The sequence below is a fragment of the Nuphar pumila genome, chromosome 14, assembly GCF_984573655.1.
Source record: "Nuphar pumila chromosome 14, dmNupPumi1.hap1.1, whole genome shotgun sequence".
Lineage (NCBI taxonomy): Eukaryota > Viridiplantae > Streptophyta > Magnoliopsida > Nymphaeales > Nymphaeaceae > Nuphar > Nuphar pumila.
This window is the reverse complement of record NC_143262.1, coordinates 7,652,020-7,672,099: the sequence shown is the minus strand read 5'-3', so window position 1 is coordinate 7,672,099 and position 20,080 is coordinate 7,652,020. Positions and strand designations below refer to the sequence as shown.

The 20,080-nt window shown below is 36.9% G+C and overlaps 1 protein-coding gene and 1 pseudogene across 3 annotated transcripts in view; both read left to right on the top strand.

Moving 5' to 3' along the window:
* Positions 1-980, top strand: part of LOC149816236 (uncharacterized) — a 41,842-nt pseudogene extending 40,862 nt beyond the window's left edge. The window contains exon 6 of the transcript XR_016427754.1: positions 623-980. The product of XR_016427754.1 is annotated as an uncharacterized LOC149816236 (transcript). The remainder of the gene's footprint in view (positions 1-622) is intronic.
* Positions 981-4,702: 3,722 nt separating this feature from the next.
* LOC149816235 (Pentatricopeptide repeat (PPR) superfamily protein) lies at positions 4,703-18,487 on the top strand. Of its 2 annotated transcripts, none has more exons than XM_089986545.1 (13): positions 4,703-5,203; positions 5,849-6,012; positions 6,538-6,615; positions 7,820-7,899; positions 9,714-9,798; positions 10,294-10,713; positions 12,180-12,287; positions 12,475-12,542; positions 12,682-12,769; positions 12,849-12,920; positions 16,449-16,502; positions 16,594-16,687; positions 18,061-18,487. In XM_089986545.1, the coding sequence occupies exons 1-12, from the start codon at positions 4,747-4,749 to the stop codon at positions 16,672-16,674; spliced, it is 1,755 nt and encodes a 584-aa protein (XP_089842671.1). In that variant the 5' UTR covers positions 4,703-4,746; the 3' UTR covers positions 16,675-16,687; positions 18,061-18,487. The 2 variants fall into 2 exon arrangements, with proteins under 2 accessions (XP_089842671.1, XP_089842672.1); XM_089986546.1 differs by having other exon boundaries at positions 18,085-18,287.
* The last annotated feature ends 1,593 nt before the right edge of the window (positions 18,488-20,080 follow it).

Sequence of the window (20,080 nt, the reverse complement as noted above, 5' to 3'; positions counted from 1 at the left end):
TTTTTTTTCTCTTCTTTTTTTACCTCATCTCTAACCCTTGCAGGTGGATATTTCTGACAATTTCATCAATAAAGCATTTTTTTATTTATTTGTATTTTTAGATATTTTTTTAAAGTTTTCAAATTTTTTTTTGAGGCTTACGCTTTACGCCTCGCCTCGGTTTTTGGTGGAGCGCCTCGCTACGCCTCAACGCTTTTCACAACACTGGTTGGGATGGAAGAAAATATGTACTTGCAAAAAAAATAAAGGTCTCCCTCTGTTTTTTTGAAAAAGGGGGTGAAATTTATAAAATCTCATTGAAAAGATAAAAATAAATGATCAAACAGCAAAACTTGCTATTTAAAATAAGTATAAATGGCAAGGAACAATTTATAAAGTGATCCAAAAAGGGGGGTAAGTCATAGTTTTTATGCAAAACATTTGTGATGGCTTTGTGCTTTTTATATCATGTGTGTAAGCTGTGACTGGAAGTAACTTGGCCAACATATGAAATTCATCAGGCTTTTGAAGATAGGGTAAATGTTGATACTCATTTTCTGTACGTTATGAAACAAAAACATTTGTTTGGGGTATGCCCTTGAAGAATTTTCTATTTCTTTTTTTTTTTCATTTGGTTTTCCAGGTCCAAGAAGCTATGGCTGGATGGATTTCAGAGGCTAAGCTCCTTCTTGACTGCCAAGGAACTGGCTGATCTCCAGGAGGTAATGCGAGATAAGGAACTTAACTTGAGGACCGACATTTATGAGATCCTATTGCAGGATGAGATTAGCACATGATACTTAGAGGGCTTGTGCCACTCTGAGATCTGTACACTTGTAAATGGCATCAAGTATTTGCTGTCTGTAAAATGTGCAGTTCATAAAAGCAAATTTTTAATAATTTGCGGTTTCTCATGCTTTTGTAGCCCCTGGTATAACGAGCGATTGTGGTTCTGGCATTAATTTTACACCGCATGCATGTTTTATGTTTTGCTGTTCCTATACAAATTTTACAAAATCACGCTGTTTCAAGCCTAATTATCCCTGAAGATTCTGGCACAATTCATGTTTTTTTCTTTTGAAAGGCAAGCTGGGGTTAGGCAGACCCCCACCGGTTATTGTTCAATCGTACCACTGGGGTTTTGAACCTGCAACGTCTCACCACATGGAGACGTGAACTGACAGTTCCTTCCAGCCAGGCAGAGCCCCCCGTTGGTCAATTCGTGTTTGTTTTGTTTACCATTTTGAGGCTCATTTTTTGAAGGCAAGTGAGTCAGTCGTCATTGTCATGATTTATAGTCATATCTTATCTTCCTGTATGAAGTTTTTTCGCCTGTAACATTTATCAGTTAGATACGGTTTAATCAATTAAAATGAATGAAACGCCCTTGACATTTATTTTGTTAACAAAAGACCGATGAGTTGATCTACTTGGTTCATCAAGGAAAGAAGTCCAAAAGGTACCCAATGGTATAGTGCACGTCACCTTGTGTTGGGACGTTGCAGGTTCAAAACCCAATGGTATAGTTGTATAACTGGTAGGGATCTGCCTTACCCCAGCTTGCTTTTATAAAAAAAACTTACTTTATGGGTGTGTTTGAATCTCGGGATACACCAGAGGGTGGGGAGGACAGACTGATTCCTGTGCGGGTGCTGTCTGCATTTGATATTGATACACGGGACCGCTTTGTTGCCACTTTTATATTTTTAAAAGGGTCACAGGTTCCGGGTGGCCTTCGTCCGGTGAATCAAACGCTCCCTAATGATTTAAGCGACTATTTAATGGAGAATTTACGAAAGCAAAAGGTTGAATGTAATGATAAAAATGTTAAGACGTTGTGCATAAATAAGTGATATTTTTGGCGTTTTAGTTTCCTCCTAATTTCAAATGCTTTGACGTCTAAAAATGAACATGATCATGAAAGATGCTACCGCATCACCCACAGGAACACCCACTCGCGGGCACAAGAACCATCCATCAAGCGCTGAGCGTAACACACATAAAACTCTAAAGTCAAGTTTTTTTTTTTTTGAATTTTACTTGGAGAAAACACTCCAGGTTCAGAGACCTAACCGCACTAGCTCAGCTTGCTGTACTTACGGTCTCTACCCATGTCAGCATAAAACTCCGGCGTACCCCCTTAACCCCAAGGAGTTACCAAGCTTTGTCTTACACAGGGGGTGATGCCATGGGATTTGAACCTAGACCGTCCTTCACAGGGTCTAGGCCACATCCCACTATGCCAAACCCCTTGGGTCCTCTAAAGTCAAGTTTCACCACATCATTCTGCCACGTGTACAGAAGAAAGAGTATTACAGGTAAGGATGTCAACGGGTCGGGTTTGGACTCAGGTAGAACCAGATTTTTGTGTATGGTATTGGGTCTGAACCCAGGTCTACTATAAGAGAAACCATACCTGGACCCGATAAGAACTATATGAACCAGACCTGGACCATACCCGGAAAAATAATATTTTTTTATCATTTTTACATTGAAATTTTGTGGGTCTTAATTGGAACTCGGGTCAGGCCTGGACCTCGGTTGTCTTTCCGGCGGGACGGGGAACCATGACAGCCGCTGGGCTGGGCGGTCTGGTATACAATTTCACAAACTATAGTGGGGTCCATGTATTAGTCAGACCTTCGGGTCTCGACCCGGGTCTTTTTATTTGTCACCATACCCAGACCCTAAAGGGTTTGGTCCGGGTAAACCCGACCTGCGTTGACACCCCTAATTATAGGTGAGAGGACCCTAGGAGAAGCTCTCATCCTTTGCAAACTGCCAGCTGCGTCACTTTGTTCTTCAAAGCTCAAACTCAATCCCGTTGGTTTCCCATAGGAAAAGGATGAGAGATCTGACAACTAAGAATCTCTAACCTCACAAATCACCATACGTGTATTTGAGTCAAGGGATCCGATTGAACAGAGAAACCATTCGGTGACTCTGCCAGGATGACTCTAATGACTCAGCCTATAGTGGCAAAACTCATTCTCGACGGTTACTTGGTGCTTACCCTCCTCGGCAGATCATGATTAATCGTCAGAAAAAACCATCAAACTCCTTGCTGAATCGTGATTAATCGTTTAAATTGCAAATCATGATTAATCATCAACATTGTGAATATCATATTGAAAGCTACAAACAATTAAATTTTAACATTTAAGTAATGAAAATTGATCGAAATGCACTCCTAAATGATTAATGGCACCATTCACATGGTATTGGTTTGAGTGAGGCCCACATTTGGGTGTTTTGGATTTCATGTAAATGAGATGGATAATTGTAGGTAGGGTGAGTTGGACCTACTATGCAATCTATGAAGCAAAAAAATAAAAAAAGAACCTGAACATGGATCAGAAAAAGTGGACTTGGTCAGCTCAAACTTGGTTATACCTGTTTCCAGATAGAACCATGCCCAGAACTTAGGGCTGACAAGGTTAGGAGATTGGTCTGACCCATTCCCATTTCCAGGATATAGTATAATCATGCCAACCAAATGAAAAGGGGTTATTTACAAGAACGTATACAATTTTTTTTTTAGAATCCAGATTTATACGCAAAAGATTAGGTAATTCATATGCATGCCTCCTTTATTTTATGCTTAACAAAAAACATCCTTGTGGTAAGTTCTTAAGTTGGTCTTTGCTATTTTCATTGGAATTTATGATTACCTTTAAGAAAGTTAGTTTACCCTTATATATCTCGAGAGTAGATTAATGAGGGTAAAATGGGCTTACTCAATGAGGATAAAGATGTTTCAGTTCTAAATTATTAACTATTAACCATAGTTAAATGAATGGAAGCACAGTTACCAAGTGTCTAAATTTGGATAACTGAATATAAACCAGGTATAATTTCGAATTATATTTTTTTCAAGTATAAATACGAATCATTGTTAAACCAAATATTATTTTTGTAAAAAAAGACCTATAAAAATGTGGGTAAGATATGGATGTCTGGCGTAATACCCAATGGACATGGAATATGGTTTTTGAAAATGCTAGTTAAACCCAACCTGGCTCTATATCCGACCATATCTGATTATGTTATGATATATATACAATTCTAAAAAATATAAACATGTTGAATGTGGATTGATATAGTTGGACATAGATTGACTTAAATGTATTTTTCATATGATCGAAACCAAATCCACTGTAACTATCTTAGATGGATGTGGATGTAGATTGATCCAAAACCAATTCATATCCAACCCGTTCACAGCCCTGCCTGCCGTTAGCGTTTGAATTTTAGAGTAATTTACAAAAACCTACCTAAGCTATTTTTGAAAACCTGCCAATGTTTGCTTTATTACACTCAGTTGCCTACTTTATCTGGATACATTTTCAAATACCACCTGAGGGTAAAATCATATTTTTGTTTTTTCCTAACAACTCATTTTATGTCATTTTACGGATTTTGTTAAAATAAATCGACAATGAGGGCATTGTAATCAATTAGTTTGATTAAACAAAGAACAACTAAATGATTTGAGGACCAGGTTGGAACATAATTTACATATAAATGATGCGATTAAAATGTGATAAATGCTAGGTCGGTTTTTTTTAAAATAGCTGATTGGTTTTACTCAGCTTTTGTAACTTAAAAAAAAAAACTATTCCTTTTATCACAACTTATCCCAATTTCCATTTGGCAAACAGACAGCCATTCATATCGCATCTCTTTATATACGAAGAGGAAAACCAAAGCCAAAACCAGAAGCAGCAGAAGGCCTCCTTCTCCTCCTTAGGGCACCCCTCCAAAGAAATGGCCCTTCATTTGGGCACCTCTGGGAGGCTCTCCTCTCTACTGAGTCCCCTGCCCACTGCCACCAATGGCAGTAGCGTCCCTTCCAGGGCTCACACCAACCATTTTTGTCGCACCAACACCAACTTCTTCTTCTCCCATTTTCCCTCCACGAGAAACTCGAATGCCAGAGCTTCACTGAATGTAGAAGCCGGAAGTCCCGAGCCCAGAAAGCGCAGCGACTCCGGTTTGTTAGACGACAAGTTCCTGAGGCGGATCTCGGGTGCCAGAGACGCAGAAGAGGCGTTGAGCCTCATCGCGGAGAGACGTCCCGAGAATGGTGGAGGGAGGACAGTGGGCGCTTCCGATTGTTGCGCTATTCTAGCAGCAGCGATGGATAGGAACAACACCGACCTCGCAATTTCCATCTTCTCGGCAATGCGCCGGAGCGTCGAGCCGGCTGGCGGGCAATCAGGAGGTCTTGTAATTTCTATCGACTCTCTTTTTTATGTAGTAGATTTAGCGTATCTTGTGTGTGGATATTACGATGGCATTCTGAAACATGATGAAAGATTGATGCTTTGTGTTGGTAGTGCAATTGGAAAACGAGTCATTATTTTTGCTGGTATTATATGTGGGCAATGTATATTGTAATTGAAACGGTACCCGCTTATTAAGATAGTGCTGTTCGTAAGTTGTTGTAATTGCATTTGCAATGTGAATCATGCATGAGGATTAGTAAGTTTCCACTTTAGTTGGCAATTCCAGTGTTTAACATTAATAATGGTTTTGTATGTTTGGTGATTTACCTTTTCATAATCCTGAAATATTAAGTACTTTTCCTTTTGCGTTTGATGTATACTGTGTAATGCTGAAAGTTGTATGCTTTGTGTGGTCAGCAGTGCAATCTATGGATTAGAATTTGTTGTTTGATTAGTAAACATGTAACACTAACGCAATGAAATTGTCTATTTGACTAGTGACTTAAATTTTGTAAACCATGCAGTAATGCAACATCGCAAACAGTAAATTGTGATTTGTGATTTTGAGTTGATGCAAGTCATAATGACACAATGCAAATCAGTGGTTTGAATTTGACGTGTATTTTGTAATTCTAAAACAGAAATGCAAGAGATAGGATCCTCGGTTCAGAGTTGGAGGTGGCCTAGGCCTGATGTTAGGACTTATGCATGTATGGTTCAAGGTCTGGCAGTATGTATGCGTGTCTCTGATGCAATACAGACAATTTCAGATGTCTCCCGTGTTGGGGTTTTCTCAGGGGAGGAGGTAAGTGTGATATGTTGTGCTGGTTACTAGGAAAATTTTATGGTGATTTTTTAATCTTGTGTTGTATTTTGATTTGGTAATGCCTGCATTTATTTTGTGGAGTTTCTTTTTGAAACCACGGTAGCTATTAATGAATATGATGGTGTACACTGTGTTGGCTAAAGGACTTCTAATCTGTTGAATAGATCCTTATAAACGTTTTAAACCTTCCATCAAAGTGGACAAAACTGTACTAAATGAATTTTATCTCTGCTCATCCTTCTTGTGGTTCTTCAAGAAAGCTCACATTTTTTAATATGTAAATCCTTTTTCGACTCTAATATCATGACGTCAGTAGTTTTGACAACTGTTTTGCTTTATGTTTTCCTTATGAAGGTAACACTGTCATTCAACTTATCAAGTGTTGATTTATTTCTTTATATTGAAATTTGCCTACATTTCTTATTTTCAATGTTTTGGGATTTCTGGCTGCTAACCATGTTTTCAAATTCTTCATATCATCTGAGAATTCGAATGGCTTTGCAGGTGCCTTTTGGAAAGGTTGTAAGATGCCCAAGTTGTATGATAGCCATTGCTGTTGCACAACCTCAACATGGAACTCAAGTGCGTATATTTTGGTATTTCTTGCTCTAGCACTCCTGTTCGTGCATTTAGGCTGCTTCCTATGTCATGCAATGAAGCATTTCTCAGATTCCAAAGTGTAATTTTTTCCTTGGTGATCTGAGCCACTATCATTTGTTTATGTCCGATTTTACATTTTATCATGACTCTGTACTTCAAGTTATATATTTTTTATAAGTTGTTTGTGTAAAAGATAAGTAAAAAAAGGAAAATGCATGCTATAGAATGATTTTCCTGTTCCTCATAATATCCTTTTAAGTATTAAATCAATACATGCTTTCTGGTCAATTATATCACTTAGCCTCAAGTATCCTAGATGAACACTTTGGATATGAGTCATATGACACAATGAAACTGTAAACTCTTTGATCATTTGATGGTTTATTTCCAAAACTTTTTTTTCCCCTCATTTTCAGACTTATTCCATGGACAGGAATGACCATTCTCTGTGACTTGGAGGTTTTAAGATGTCTTATCAGTGTATGAATCTTCTGTATTTGTGGTTAATGGTGGCCATCAACTTTCCTTGAAAGTCATCCCTTTCTTTCCCTCCTGAATACTGCATTAAATTGTTAGAAATCACAGGCCAGAAAGTGCCCAGACAGATTTAGATTACAAACTGCTACTAACTATTCAATAAGTAATGATCAGATAGCAAGAGAAAACAAGTTGATCCTCTTTGTCTGGAAGGAGAAATGTTCATATAGTTGACTATCCATGCCTTTAATTTTGTCTTTTTCTTCCTATCTTAGAATACCTTCCAAAAATCAAAAGGTCAATGCACTTTTATTCATTTGAAACTGTGCCAGATAATCTTTACTTGCAGCACAACTGGTGTCCAAGTGATAATTCACAGTTAATAATAAAAACATTTGCATTTGCATATGTATCTAGTCATCCTAAGGACCATTGTTTATTCATATATTAAAATCTGTATTTTTTATTTTATACCTCGTTATGCTTATTTACTTCCATACTGTAATATTGATGGAGAATATCTTTGTCCTATACAATATAGCTGAAGCTTTTTCTTTCTTTCCCCCTTCTCTTCCTCTAATGGAAAAATGGCAACAGATCAGGTCCTAGATTACAACGAGAAAAAGTTCTGCATCAAGAATTCTCTATCTTAGAGTCACTTTTGTTGCCTTAAGTATTTCTCTTTAAATTATAAACATCTTTCATGCAGATAGCTTCTTGCTCAAAATGCCGCTATCAATATGAGCTATTTTCTGGTGATATTGTGAGCATCGACTCTGAAGCTATTAGGTTAGTGTTTGGAATTTTGTCTGCAATTAATATTTTTTTAAGAATTTTTCATGCATTGCAGCAGTATCTGTATCTATACTTTCATTTGTTATAGAGAGGTATTACCCTTGTTAATTTTAATAAGCTGTTGCAAAGCTAATATTTCATAATGTCATGTGCTTCTCCTATGTTTTCTGAATGTGTTCACATAGACAGATATATTTATATATGTCATGGTTGACTGCACATGCAATCAACCTAGGATCTCATAGTTGCAAGTTGTTTTGACTCAACCTGACCCTGTAAATGTGTTCGACATGGTTGATTTGTTAGGCATCGATCCTTAGATTGCACTTTTCACTATGAAAAAAATATACTTTTAAGTCATTAAATCTTGATGCATTTATAGCCATTGATTTTTGAATTGCTGGAAAACCCTGCACATGCACTTTGGAATTTGGTGAAATCAAAAACCAATTCTCCACTAAATGGACCATGTAGATCACATCTGTAAGGTTAGATTTACCAAAAAAGCAAAACATAAAAAATGGCAAGTGTTAGATTGTCCGTAGCAAATATATATGGAATATTTTGGTCAAGTATAAAATGTAAGTGTATAGTTAAGAGCAGTTTCCTGCATTAGTAAGTTGTGAATTCCAATGATTTCGTGAATACAATGTGTGGATTTAATTGGTGAAGATGATGGGTTTGTCTCACACCTCACACATTTGACTATTATGTTGATCATAGCCATATGATGTTCAAGTATATATCTGTTTAATTTTAGGCATTTGCATTAATCAAAATCACTGTATTATGATAACTAGTCCTTCACCTTTTATTTCAAAATTTCCATGCAAGCCATTTTTCCATTGTCGTTTGTAATTTTTATATGGAAAAGGAGCAAAAAAGAAACAAAACCTGATTCTCCTGGTTAACCTTCATGATTTATAAGTGAAAGGCGAAACTAGTCAGACTGAGTAAGAGGTCTTTAGACCTTTCTTTAAATGGCTTCTAGCTTAGAAATCACAAATTGGATGGTCATTTCTGGTCTGTGAATGGTTGTTCTTAAGCCATAAATTTGCTAAACTCAAGATTCAAGTCTCTTGGTTCGTCAAAGCTGTGCCTGTTCCTTGTTGAACTAGGAATTTCTAGTTGACATGCTATCTGTTCAATTGTAACTAAATTCCTTAATGTTGGCTTCACAGATGTTCATTAAAATCTCTCATTTCTGTAATTTTGAATGGTATCTGCTGTTTCTAAGTTGTAAGAGGGCTGTTTTATGAAAACTTTCCTTCCTTTTTTAACTCTTATTGATGTTTGATGAAGTCATGATGCACCTATCATTTTAGACATTTTGAAAGGCATAGTTCTTTCAGGGGCCATTTGTTTACTCGGACAAAAATGTCTCAACATGGATTTTGGGAAAGATGCAACCAAAATGACATAATCAAATTCTTGATTTGAAGCCTTTCAACTTTTAATACTCAAAAACCCCATATTACCATGGTAAAAGTTCAACCATCTCATATCTCAAGTGTTTAAAATATTAGGAGGGGAAAAGTGTAAGGATATTCAGATGGGCTCTCACTAGTGATAGTCTTATCTCAGGGAATAGGGCCTTAGTTCACGTCCATAGTAACATAAGCCATGTATTTTCCCAAAAATCTAATTTTTTTTTGAGAAGTATAGAGCAAGGCACCAAAAAACCCTGTATATGGAATTATGGATTGCTTTTGAATGATTTTCAGAAAACATAGCTTTCATAGTTTTTGCGTATGATGTTGATTGTAGCACATTTGCTGTTTCTAAGGATCTCCTCCTGCCGATCGCAGCATGGATATTCCAGCATGGGAAAGAGGATTGAGGTTCTTGCGGATACTCAAAAACAGCATTCCTGCTGCTGTGCACTCAATTGTGGTATCTATTTTTAACTTGGATTAATTTGTAAATGAAACCATTAGTTGTTAAGGATACAAAATTATTGACCTGAATCATTCCGAGCTATTTATTGTAATATGGCATGCATCCATTCCATCTCTGAGGTTCTAGTCTGAATTTATATGTCCGAAAAATATGCCCAAAGTTCCAAACCATGCATAAAGCACTGAGGAAACCTGAATTTTAGAAAAAGTCTGAAGTTTATCGTTGAACTTTCTGAAATGATCTTTTCAGTGAAATTCCTGGCATTGTCAAGCAATCAAGTGTTTCCAGATGCACAGCTGACTGACTTTAATATTGTTACTACATGGTGTCTAACCATAAGTAAACTGACAAACTGAATTATCCTTGTCAAAATTGCTGCCTTTCCTCTTGTATTTCAAGTGGCCTCTTTTGCAGTTCTGGTCAATGATTAATATTTTTTTTGTGGAGTCACTTATGCTTGATTTTTTAATGACTTTGTATGTATATCAGGTTCAGGCACCTAGTGGGACTGCCCGTACTCAAAGATTTGCCACTAAAACAGCTGAACTTCCTGCTCAAGAGGGGGAGAGAGTAACTATCGCTCTATCAGCACCATCATATTCAAGTCGGGAGATGGGTCCTTTTAGACTTACTCCAGGCATTCCTGGGTATAGTCCTGGAGAACCTTTAAGTTTATTGAACCATGCAACTGGCATAGAGTCACAGTTACTAACAGCACCTGCAAAAGGCGGAGGCTCATTTTTTCGTGACCCTTCTGTTCTTTTCCCACTTCTTGCTTTGCTGGCTACGGGAGATGCTGCATCAGGCATTATTGATCCTGCACTGCCTAGATTTATTTCAATAGCTGCTGCTGGTTCATTTCTTTTGGGCACAACTGTGAACATGATTGTTTTGCCGCAGCTGAGAAAGGTGTGTATAATCTTGTCTGGATCTGAATGCATGCATATGTATATAATGTTTTCGTTTCACTAAACTATTCTTGGTCTTGGCTGAAAATTTTACATTTTCTTACTTATGTAATTCATATTTAATATTTTAAATATCGATGGTTGTCATTCTTTCTATCTGTATCACGTGACATATTTGAGATGGCCCAAACTGTGACAAGGTTTCATGCTTCATCACAAACTAAGATAGGTTAAATTTACAGTCAAAATAAGATGGATATTTGTCTGGTTCTGCATAGTCAGTGGGTAATCTTGATCCAATATAAATCATTGTCAACATGTTGGCTTTATATGTCAATTCTTGCTAAATCAATTCCAAAGAAGGGTCACCAATCTTATATTACTATATTACTGCATTCATCTTCATTATGCAAGCCAAGTACAATTTCAGTTGAAGGTGACCAGTGTGTGCGTCAATAATTTTGTCAGCCTCATGATATTCTCTGTTTTCTTTCAGAATTAGTGTGGGAACTAATGTCACACTGACACACACAAAAGGACATGGAACATGCCATTTTTGTGCACTTGTCCATTAGGAATAGTATATAAAAGGACACAACGTGAATGCAAATTGAAGTATCCCTGTGACATAAGTGGGAACCTAATAATGCTATCACCATCCATGTCCACTTACAGTCCGGCATTCTCAAATTTAAAGATGACACATTCATTAAATTTCGAAACATTGAGTTGATTTTGAATAAATGTAGCCCTCATGATAAGGGAAGGTTTTTAGGTTAAAATAGAAGAATAAGCTAGCCATTGGCATATAAGAGAATTTATTAACCTGTACCAGAAAATAAAACCCAACACCAAAGTTATCCTCAAGTATTAACAATAAGCCAATAAGGTGACTTTAAATTGGTTAGGACTAGTGGTCACAGATGTAGCCAATATTCTGAAAATAGGTTGATATCATATCCGGAACTTGTCAATCACCTTCAACTTCATGAAGAAAGTAATCTGAACCTACTCCACAAGTAAGCCTTGGCAAGTGAAACAAACAAAGCTATGATCAATCTCTTGGATGTGGTCCATTTGCATTGGGTTTTTCCCCTCCAGAGCCTAATCAGCCCTCTTGTTTTCACAATTTGATTGAAGGAGGCCTGACATGGGCACCTATTTGGACAGTAATCAATGGAACTAAACAACCAATGATAAATGTGATATAGCCGTTCACTTGGACTTTCCACTGTGTTTAAAAGCTTCAGTTTTAACTTTCCTGCTGACAAACATGGAAACAGAGAATAATGCATGATGCATGATGGTGGTGAGGTTTTCAGTTTTCGATTCTTATGCTGACTCCAAAGAATGCTTCATCAGCTCATAGGATGACAATATTTCATAAAGCAAATCTAAGGTAGAAAAAACCTGTTTCTTATCAAATCACATCTTTTATCTGATACTCATATTTTCCTATCTTTCCAGCTTCCTCAAAGGACAGTTGATGCAGTTGCTATCAAGCAACAACTTTTATCTCAATATGATTTGCTACAAGCCCGCATTAAGGAGCTGACTCAAGCTGCAGAAAAAGAGGTGCTATTTCTTGTAGATAAATTGCATAACTTGCAATGCTTTCACTAATTCATGTGTAATGCTGAGGTGGTGATAAAGTGGTGATGCTTGCATGAAGTCCACACAGTAGTCCTCTCATAAGTGTGAGATTAGTTACAGTAACATATTAGATGCTGAAGTTTGGCTATGTTTTCATCTTTCCCTTAAGGTCTGGATGTTAGCTCGTATGTGCCAGTTGGAAAACAAAATCATTGCAGTGGGGGAGGCTTCTTATCGGTAATTCCTAAGCCACATTAAGCACTTTATCTGAATTTAGTATGGCTTAGTATTTTTTAATTAGTAATCCTTCATTCCAAGTAGATTGCCTTTTGCTGGTTTAATTTTGTAAATCTCAATCTTTTAAGACACTCCTCAGTGCACGACGAAGTAGACTCAGGAGGGTACGTGAAAGCTTGGAGAATTCCCTCATGGCAAGAATTGAACTGATTGATAGCTATGCAAGAGTGAGTTGTTAAGCAGAGGTATCATCTTCTAAATTCAATCATCATACAGTTTCAAGATACTCTGGCTTTGGTTGGTCAGATTTCATCAATGATTGAAATTGAAGTGGAGATGGACTCTGATGTTCTCGCTGCTGAAGCAGTGAATAATTCTGTGAGTATTATTATATAACTTATTTGCTATCAATAGCTCTATAAAGTTTTAGATGCTTACTGTAAGATGAGTTCTTGAATCCTCACCAAACGAAGCTTCAAATAGTTTCAACCAAAATACCGAAAAAGGATCACACACAAGAACCACAAGGGTTCATACAACAATACCCAAAAAAGGGTATACAAAAGAGAGAAGAAAAAATATATTTATTGAATGGGTAACACACCCTACAAATGCATGAATTACAAGGGGGTAACACCTCATATTTATAATACAAGGGAGAGAGGGAATGAGGGAGTCGTTGGGCTTCCAATGACTCTAATTAGAGCCGTTGGGGGTCCAACGACTCTTTCTTTTACTTTATGCTTTTTGACTTTGGTCAAAAAAGCATAAAGCCTATTATGTCCAAAAAGAAACTAAACAGTAAAAGAAACCTAACTTAGTTAAATAAACTAACCTAATCCTAACTAAACTATAAAAGTAAACTAAAACTATGAAATTACATAAGAAATTATGTTACATTATTTAACACTCCCCCTTTTGGGATGAAGGCGTAGTTGTTGTTGTTGTATTTAACACTCCTTCTCAAACTTACGGTTGAACAACCGAAAGTTTGTCCAAGAGAAAGTGAAATCGGTGAGCAACAAGAGGTTTGATAAAGAAGTCTCTCAGTTGATATTCAGAGAAGACATATGGGAGATCAATGGTGCCGTGTAGAAATTCCTCTGGTACGTAGTGGCAATCTATCTCGATATGCTTAGCATGTTCATGGAATGTTCGATTGCTGGCAATGTAAATAAAACTTTTGTTGTCGCAGCATAACTGTGATGTTCCTGTACTCCTAATACCCATGTCATGAAGCAATCGCCTTACCAAGACTACTTCCATGGTAGTTGTGGTCATTACTCTGTACTCGGCTTCAGTTGACGAAAGAGAGACTTTTTGTTGCTTCTTGCACCTCCAAGAGACCAATGATTCCCCTAAAAATACATAGAAGCCAGTAGTTGAGTGTCGATCATTGGGATCACCTCATCAATCTGCATCAGTATAATCAATTAAATCTAAAAAGGAAGAAGCAGATAAAAAAAGTCCTCAAAAGATAGAAGTTTTGATATATCTAATAATGCGTAACACAGCTCCCATATGTACAGTGGTAGGAGCATGCTTAAATTGGTTTATTGTGTGAACGACATGCACAATGTCAGGTCTTGTAATAGAAAGATAAGACAGTGCCCCGATAAGTTGTCTGTAAGGTGTTGGATTTTCAAGTGGTTCTTCATCATCAATCTTCATTTTGACATTTACAACTTTGAGAGTGTCAACCAGACGTTCATCTGAGATACCAGACCTGTTAACAATATCTAGAGCAAATTTAGATTGAGTTAGTAAATAGCCTCTAGAAGAATAAGCAACTTCTATTTCAAGAAAGAATTTTAGAAAACCCAAATCACTCATTTCAAAGTGTGTTTTGAGAAACTTTTTAATATTGTCAACTCAATATTCCAGGCGAAAAAGTTTAGAGAAACCATGTGCTTTAGAAAAATATACTAAAAAATAGGAACATATATCAACTAGAAACATATACTACAAAATAGAACAAAATCTTTTTGAGTTTTGAAAACCTTTTTCAAAATTTCCTACTCTTGATTTCAAGAGATGTTCCATCAGCAGTAAAAACATTTGATCCATTTGAGTTATAACATTGAGATAACATATCAATGTTTGGTGTCATGTGAAATGAAACACCTAAATCAAGGAGCCAAAGAGATTTACCAGGATCAGAGATGCCTACGGAAGATACTGCGGTTCTAGTGGATGAAGATACTCCTTTGAGCAGAGGTTGCAGTGCTTTCACCAATTGGGTTAAGGACATGCTTCCAATGGATGGTTCACTTGATTCTTGCGAAGGTCCAACATAAGCAACCTTCTTTTCATATGGTTTCTTCAATTTTGGACAAAAGGTTTTTACATGTCTCGGTTCTCGACAATAGTAACAAATCACTTTTCTTTTCTGAAACTTATTTTCATTTCTCTCATCATTTGTCCTCCCATAATTTGGAGGTATGTATGTACGTACATGGTTTCCTGGTATAGATATGGCTAGAATCGAGTCACTGACACTCTTGATGATTCTATTATTGAGCATATTCTCCTCCATGCTCAATTCCTCTATTGTGTATTCTATTGAGGGAATCTTCTCTCGATGAAGAAGAATGGACTTGGTAGATTTAAATTCCGATCTTTATCCATTAATAAATTGAAAAAGTGCTCCGCATTAATTTGATTTTGGCAGAGTTTAATGTCTTGTGGACAATGCCACTTTGGCTCAAGAAGAGCTAACTCTTCCCATAATTCGGACAAACTATTGTAGGATTCTCTAATACTTTTGTCCCCTTGAACCATATTCCAAACTTGGTTTTGTAAATTGCATATATGGGCAATATCTTTAAGAGAATACATTCTCTTAAGATAATCCCAAACATCATTGGCATGCTCAAATTTTGCAAGGCTTGAACATTTCTTGATGTCAACGTTACTTATGAGCCAAGACATAATCTTGGCGTGTCCCATTCTCCGTTCTTTTCACTTTCTCTCATAAGTGGTAATGACTTTGGTTTTTTCAACCTCTGTAAGAGGTATTTCCTTCTCTCCTTAACCTTTGTAAGCATTAGTTTAGGTTCTAAATCGATCCCATCTACTAATCCCCACAACCCCTTTCCTCATATAAGGTGCTTCATAATTGAAGCTCATGTAACATAGTTTGAATCGTTAAGTTTGAAATGGCAAAGAAAAGAGAAGAAGAAGAGCAGAGGAAGAGAGGAAAAAAAATGTACTCCACTGAGAATAGTGAGTACGAGTGCTCCTCCAAGCTTTTGCATGAAAACAACTTCACATATACTTGAGAAGAATGTCACTTTTCTTCCTAACCTTTGAATGGCATGCTTCTTGATACACCGATAAGAGTTGCTTGATTACAACCGAGCTCTGATACCATGTAAGAAGACGAGTTCTTGAATCCTCACCAAACGAAGCTTCAAATAGCTTCAACCAAAATACCGAAAAAGGATCACATACAAGAACCACAAGGGTTCATACAACAATACCCGAAAAAGGGTATACAAAAGAGAGAAGAAAAATATATTTATTGAATGGGTAACACACCCTACAAAAGCATGAATTACAAGGGGGTAACACCCCATATTTATAATACAAGGGAGAGAGGGAATGAGGGAGTCGTTGAGCTCCCAACGGCTCTAAATAGAGCCGTTGGGGGTCCAACGACTCTCTCTTTTACTTTATTCTTTTTGACTTTGGTCAAAAAAGCATAAAGCCTATTATGTCCAAAAAGAAACTAAAAAGTAAAAGAAACCTAACTTAGTTAAATAAACTAACCTAATCCTAACTAAACTATAAAAGTAAACTAAAACTATGAAATTACATATGAAATTATGTTACATTATTTAACACTTACTGCTTGTAATTCATTCAAGTATTCAAGAAGTTCATCTGCCCATTTCCGATATGCAGGAAGGTATTGCAGAACAAATAGAGCGCATCATGGAGATTGAAAATCTTGAACAGGTTTGTTAGAATTATGTGTACAAAAGTTGCATTACCGTTTATAGCTTTGCATCATAGCACAATTTCCTATAACATTTTGATGTATCTATAGCGATGGAGGGAACAAGCTGAGGCAAATGATGAATTGGAGAGGCTTCTCAGTTCTCAATCATTCTCTGCAGAACTTGTGTAGATTGCATTATCTGGTAATATTCTTGTATTCTTTTCTGAGATTTCTGTAGTTGTTGACAATGATGTTTCTGATTGGAGGGTTGGACTCTCAGTCACAAGACTGGTTTAAGTTTTAGAATGTTTGGCATTAGAGGATGACAATATTGTCTTTTAGCTTTGAAAATTAAACTGCTGGATGCTAGTTCATCACAAAATGGCATGAAATTGGATGTATTTTAAGTCAATTTCTTGTGGGTGAACATATTTAAAAATTGCTTCTCTTTTACCTTGTAAAAGTGAAGAATCTTTTCCTTTTTGTCACAAGTCTCACCAAGGAAGGACATAGCCTAAATTACAAAACCAAGTATGAGCTATAGAATCTGCGTGGTTGCTGTTGCTCCAGGATATGGAAAATATGATATCTGTGGAGGGAATAATATGTTTGTTGGCCTCATAAGCAAATCTAATGGAGTGGATCATCCGAAAATTCTAACCAACTACATAAGACTTTGATGGTAAGCAGGTGGGGATTGAAGCATGTTGATCATTAGCTGCAAAGATGTAAAAGTTAGAAAAAAACAAATTGTTGTGGAGGGGGTGTGGGGAAACTCAAAAATAAAATTTTGCATGTGGCTGTGAAAGAGGGCTTAAGTGAAACAAAATTGCTGGGGTGGTAGAAAGTGGAAACACTTGTTTATTCCTTATTTTGGACCTTAGATTCATGGAGTAATATGCTACTGTTCCAACAAATTCTTTGTAAGTTAGAATGGGACAAGGATAGACATCAAGTCACCAAATTTGTTTTAAACGGTAGTAACTCAAATAAAGACAATGCTTCCAAAATCATTTTCCTGTTTCCCCTCTCTAAGGTCGGTTTGTAGGAATTTCTTGGATTTTGGTCTGAATTCTACCACTTGAACAGTTCCATGGAAGAAGTGGATTTAGCCAATTCCCCCAATGTTTAACAAATTGACTATTGATTGCAACCGGTTATCAGGAACCGTAGCAAAACTTTTAATTCATACAGTTCTGTGCTTCCAAGATGATGCTTCTTGTACTATGCTTGTTACGACTGTGTGATATTTTAGATTACTTGGAGCATATTAAAGTGTGAAAATATACATTTTTGCTTCTGCACTACCATTAACTTCTCTGCATTTGATCTTTGTCTATAGTGGAACTGATAAGCGATCCAAGTTATGGTTGGGGAGTTACACAATCACTCTTTTCTAAAGTTCTATTTTTTTTTGCTTCGTCTCCTCGGCACTCTGTTTATATGTTAATTTCATTTTTTAGGTATGTTTATATGTCAATTTCATTTTTTTTTGGTGAGAGCAGTGGCATTTGCAGCTCTTGTGACACTTTTTTCTTCTTCTCCCTAATGATTGACATTGCTTGTATAATTTAGATTTTGACGATGGTACATCTGCAGGAGCCTTCTAGATGAAAGTTCGAAGTGACAACCTTGTGCAGATGAAGGTAACAGGATTTTGGCTGTCATGCAGAGACCTGCAGGACCTCTCGAGGAAGACATCCCTCAAACATCCACACATCCACATGTATATAAAAGATAACTAATAGATGATTAATCCATATTTATTTTTGAAAAGCAAGGTCATCAACTGCGTTTGAATACATCTGCCCTTCGTTTTCTTTACCTGATTACTGCAGTTCGTGATACTTTTTGAGAGGTCAAAGTCATCTTTACAACAATGATGATCGAGTCTGGAATTGATATAAGCTTTACTTTGTCATGCATGACTCATCCTTGGTCTTATGGCCTTCTAGAATGTTGATTGGAAAATTGTCCATCTTAATGCATGATTTTTTTTTTTGGTTGGTAGTGCCTCCAAGAATTGTGCAAGATAAATTATCTGTCCGAATATGATTTTTTTTTTAATATTTACACAGAGGAACCACCCCAGGATCAGAGACCTTGCCGCACTGCCTCTGCCTGCCGTACTTACAGTTGCTGTCCTGGCAGCGTAAATCTCTGTGGGCTTACCTCTTGCCCCCCAGGGAGTCACCACACTTTGTCTTGCTCAAGGAGTGACACCCATGAAATTTGAACCTGGATCACCTGCCTAGCGGCCTAGGTCCCATCCCACCTTCCTAGCGGTCTGTGGTATTATGATCTTGCCAAATGGTTTCATAGCTCCAAAACTAGTTTATTCATTGCACTTGATAGATCACAATTACAGACTTGGGAGGATTTGTCAAATCTTGAGCTTTTAAAAAAATGCTTGTCAAAAAAAAATGTTGAGCTTTTTATAAATGAATTTATGCTCTTCTATTATAGAGAACCTTTCAAACTTTTCTTTGGACTGGTAAGAAGGAAGCCAACACTAGTAGTTTGGTATGTTGGAAGACAATCACTATGCCCATGAAATGTGTGGACTTGGGTATTAGACTTACATCTATCTAATGCAGCATTTATGGTAAAATGTTGGTGAATCATATGCGTAGAAGACACCATGATAGCCAAGTGCCTTAAAGGATGACCATGACAATCGATTTATGACTCAAAGTGGAAGAATGGTTCAAGCTTTTGTAAGGGACTTTCCACAGTTTTACCGGTTTTCTTAGAATTTATCAAGGTAGAGTTAGGAGATGGAAGCTCCACGATTTATTGGTGGGATATTTGGGTGTAGATAAAAAACATTAAGGCAGAGGTTCTCGAATTTATTTCAAGTTGTGGTTGGCTCTAACCGTTATGTGGCTACCATGTGGTGGGATAATATAGGATGGTGTTTTGACTTTGGAAGAACTCCTTCTGTTGAGGTCACCTGTGAATACCAAGTCTTTCTATCTCTCTTTCCCAATCCTCCCTTCAAAGACATGGTAAATAGAATATGTTTTTGGACTCTGCTATTCCTACCTTGCATTTCCTCTCTCTTCTCATTTGGGTGACTCCTCGTCCCCTGCTTATGTATTGTTTTATTATGTTTTAATGATTTTGGTTTTCTCTCAAAAAAAAATTTATTCTCTTCTGACCATATGTATTTAGCAAATCATCGACTTTATTTTGGCGAGAAATAAATGACTATTGTGACGCCTTATGGGCTAAAGAACAATGAATACATGAATCATTGTGCGGTTAATGAATCCTAAATCCTAAATATTATAAAAGCAGGAGCAAGGGCAATAGGTGCAAAAAAATGAAAGCCTTATAACTTTTTCCTAAAGGACATCTATGCCATGTGTCTATTGAAGTGAAGTACAAATTTGTTTGGACATGTTTGTACTTCATTTTTCAAAAATTAGGGGTGCTACTTACTTGACATCAATGTAATTTTTGCACAAGATAAAGAGTTACATGTTTAATAGATTTCATTAAAAGAATACAAAACGTCTCTCTCTCTCAAACAAATACATCTCCCTTTGAAGCTTCTCGCTTTTTTTTGTCCCCTTTGAAGCGTCTAAAATGG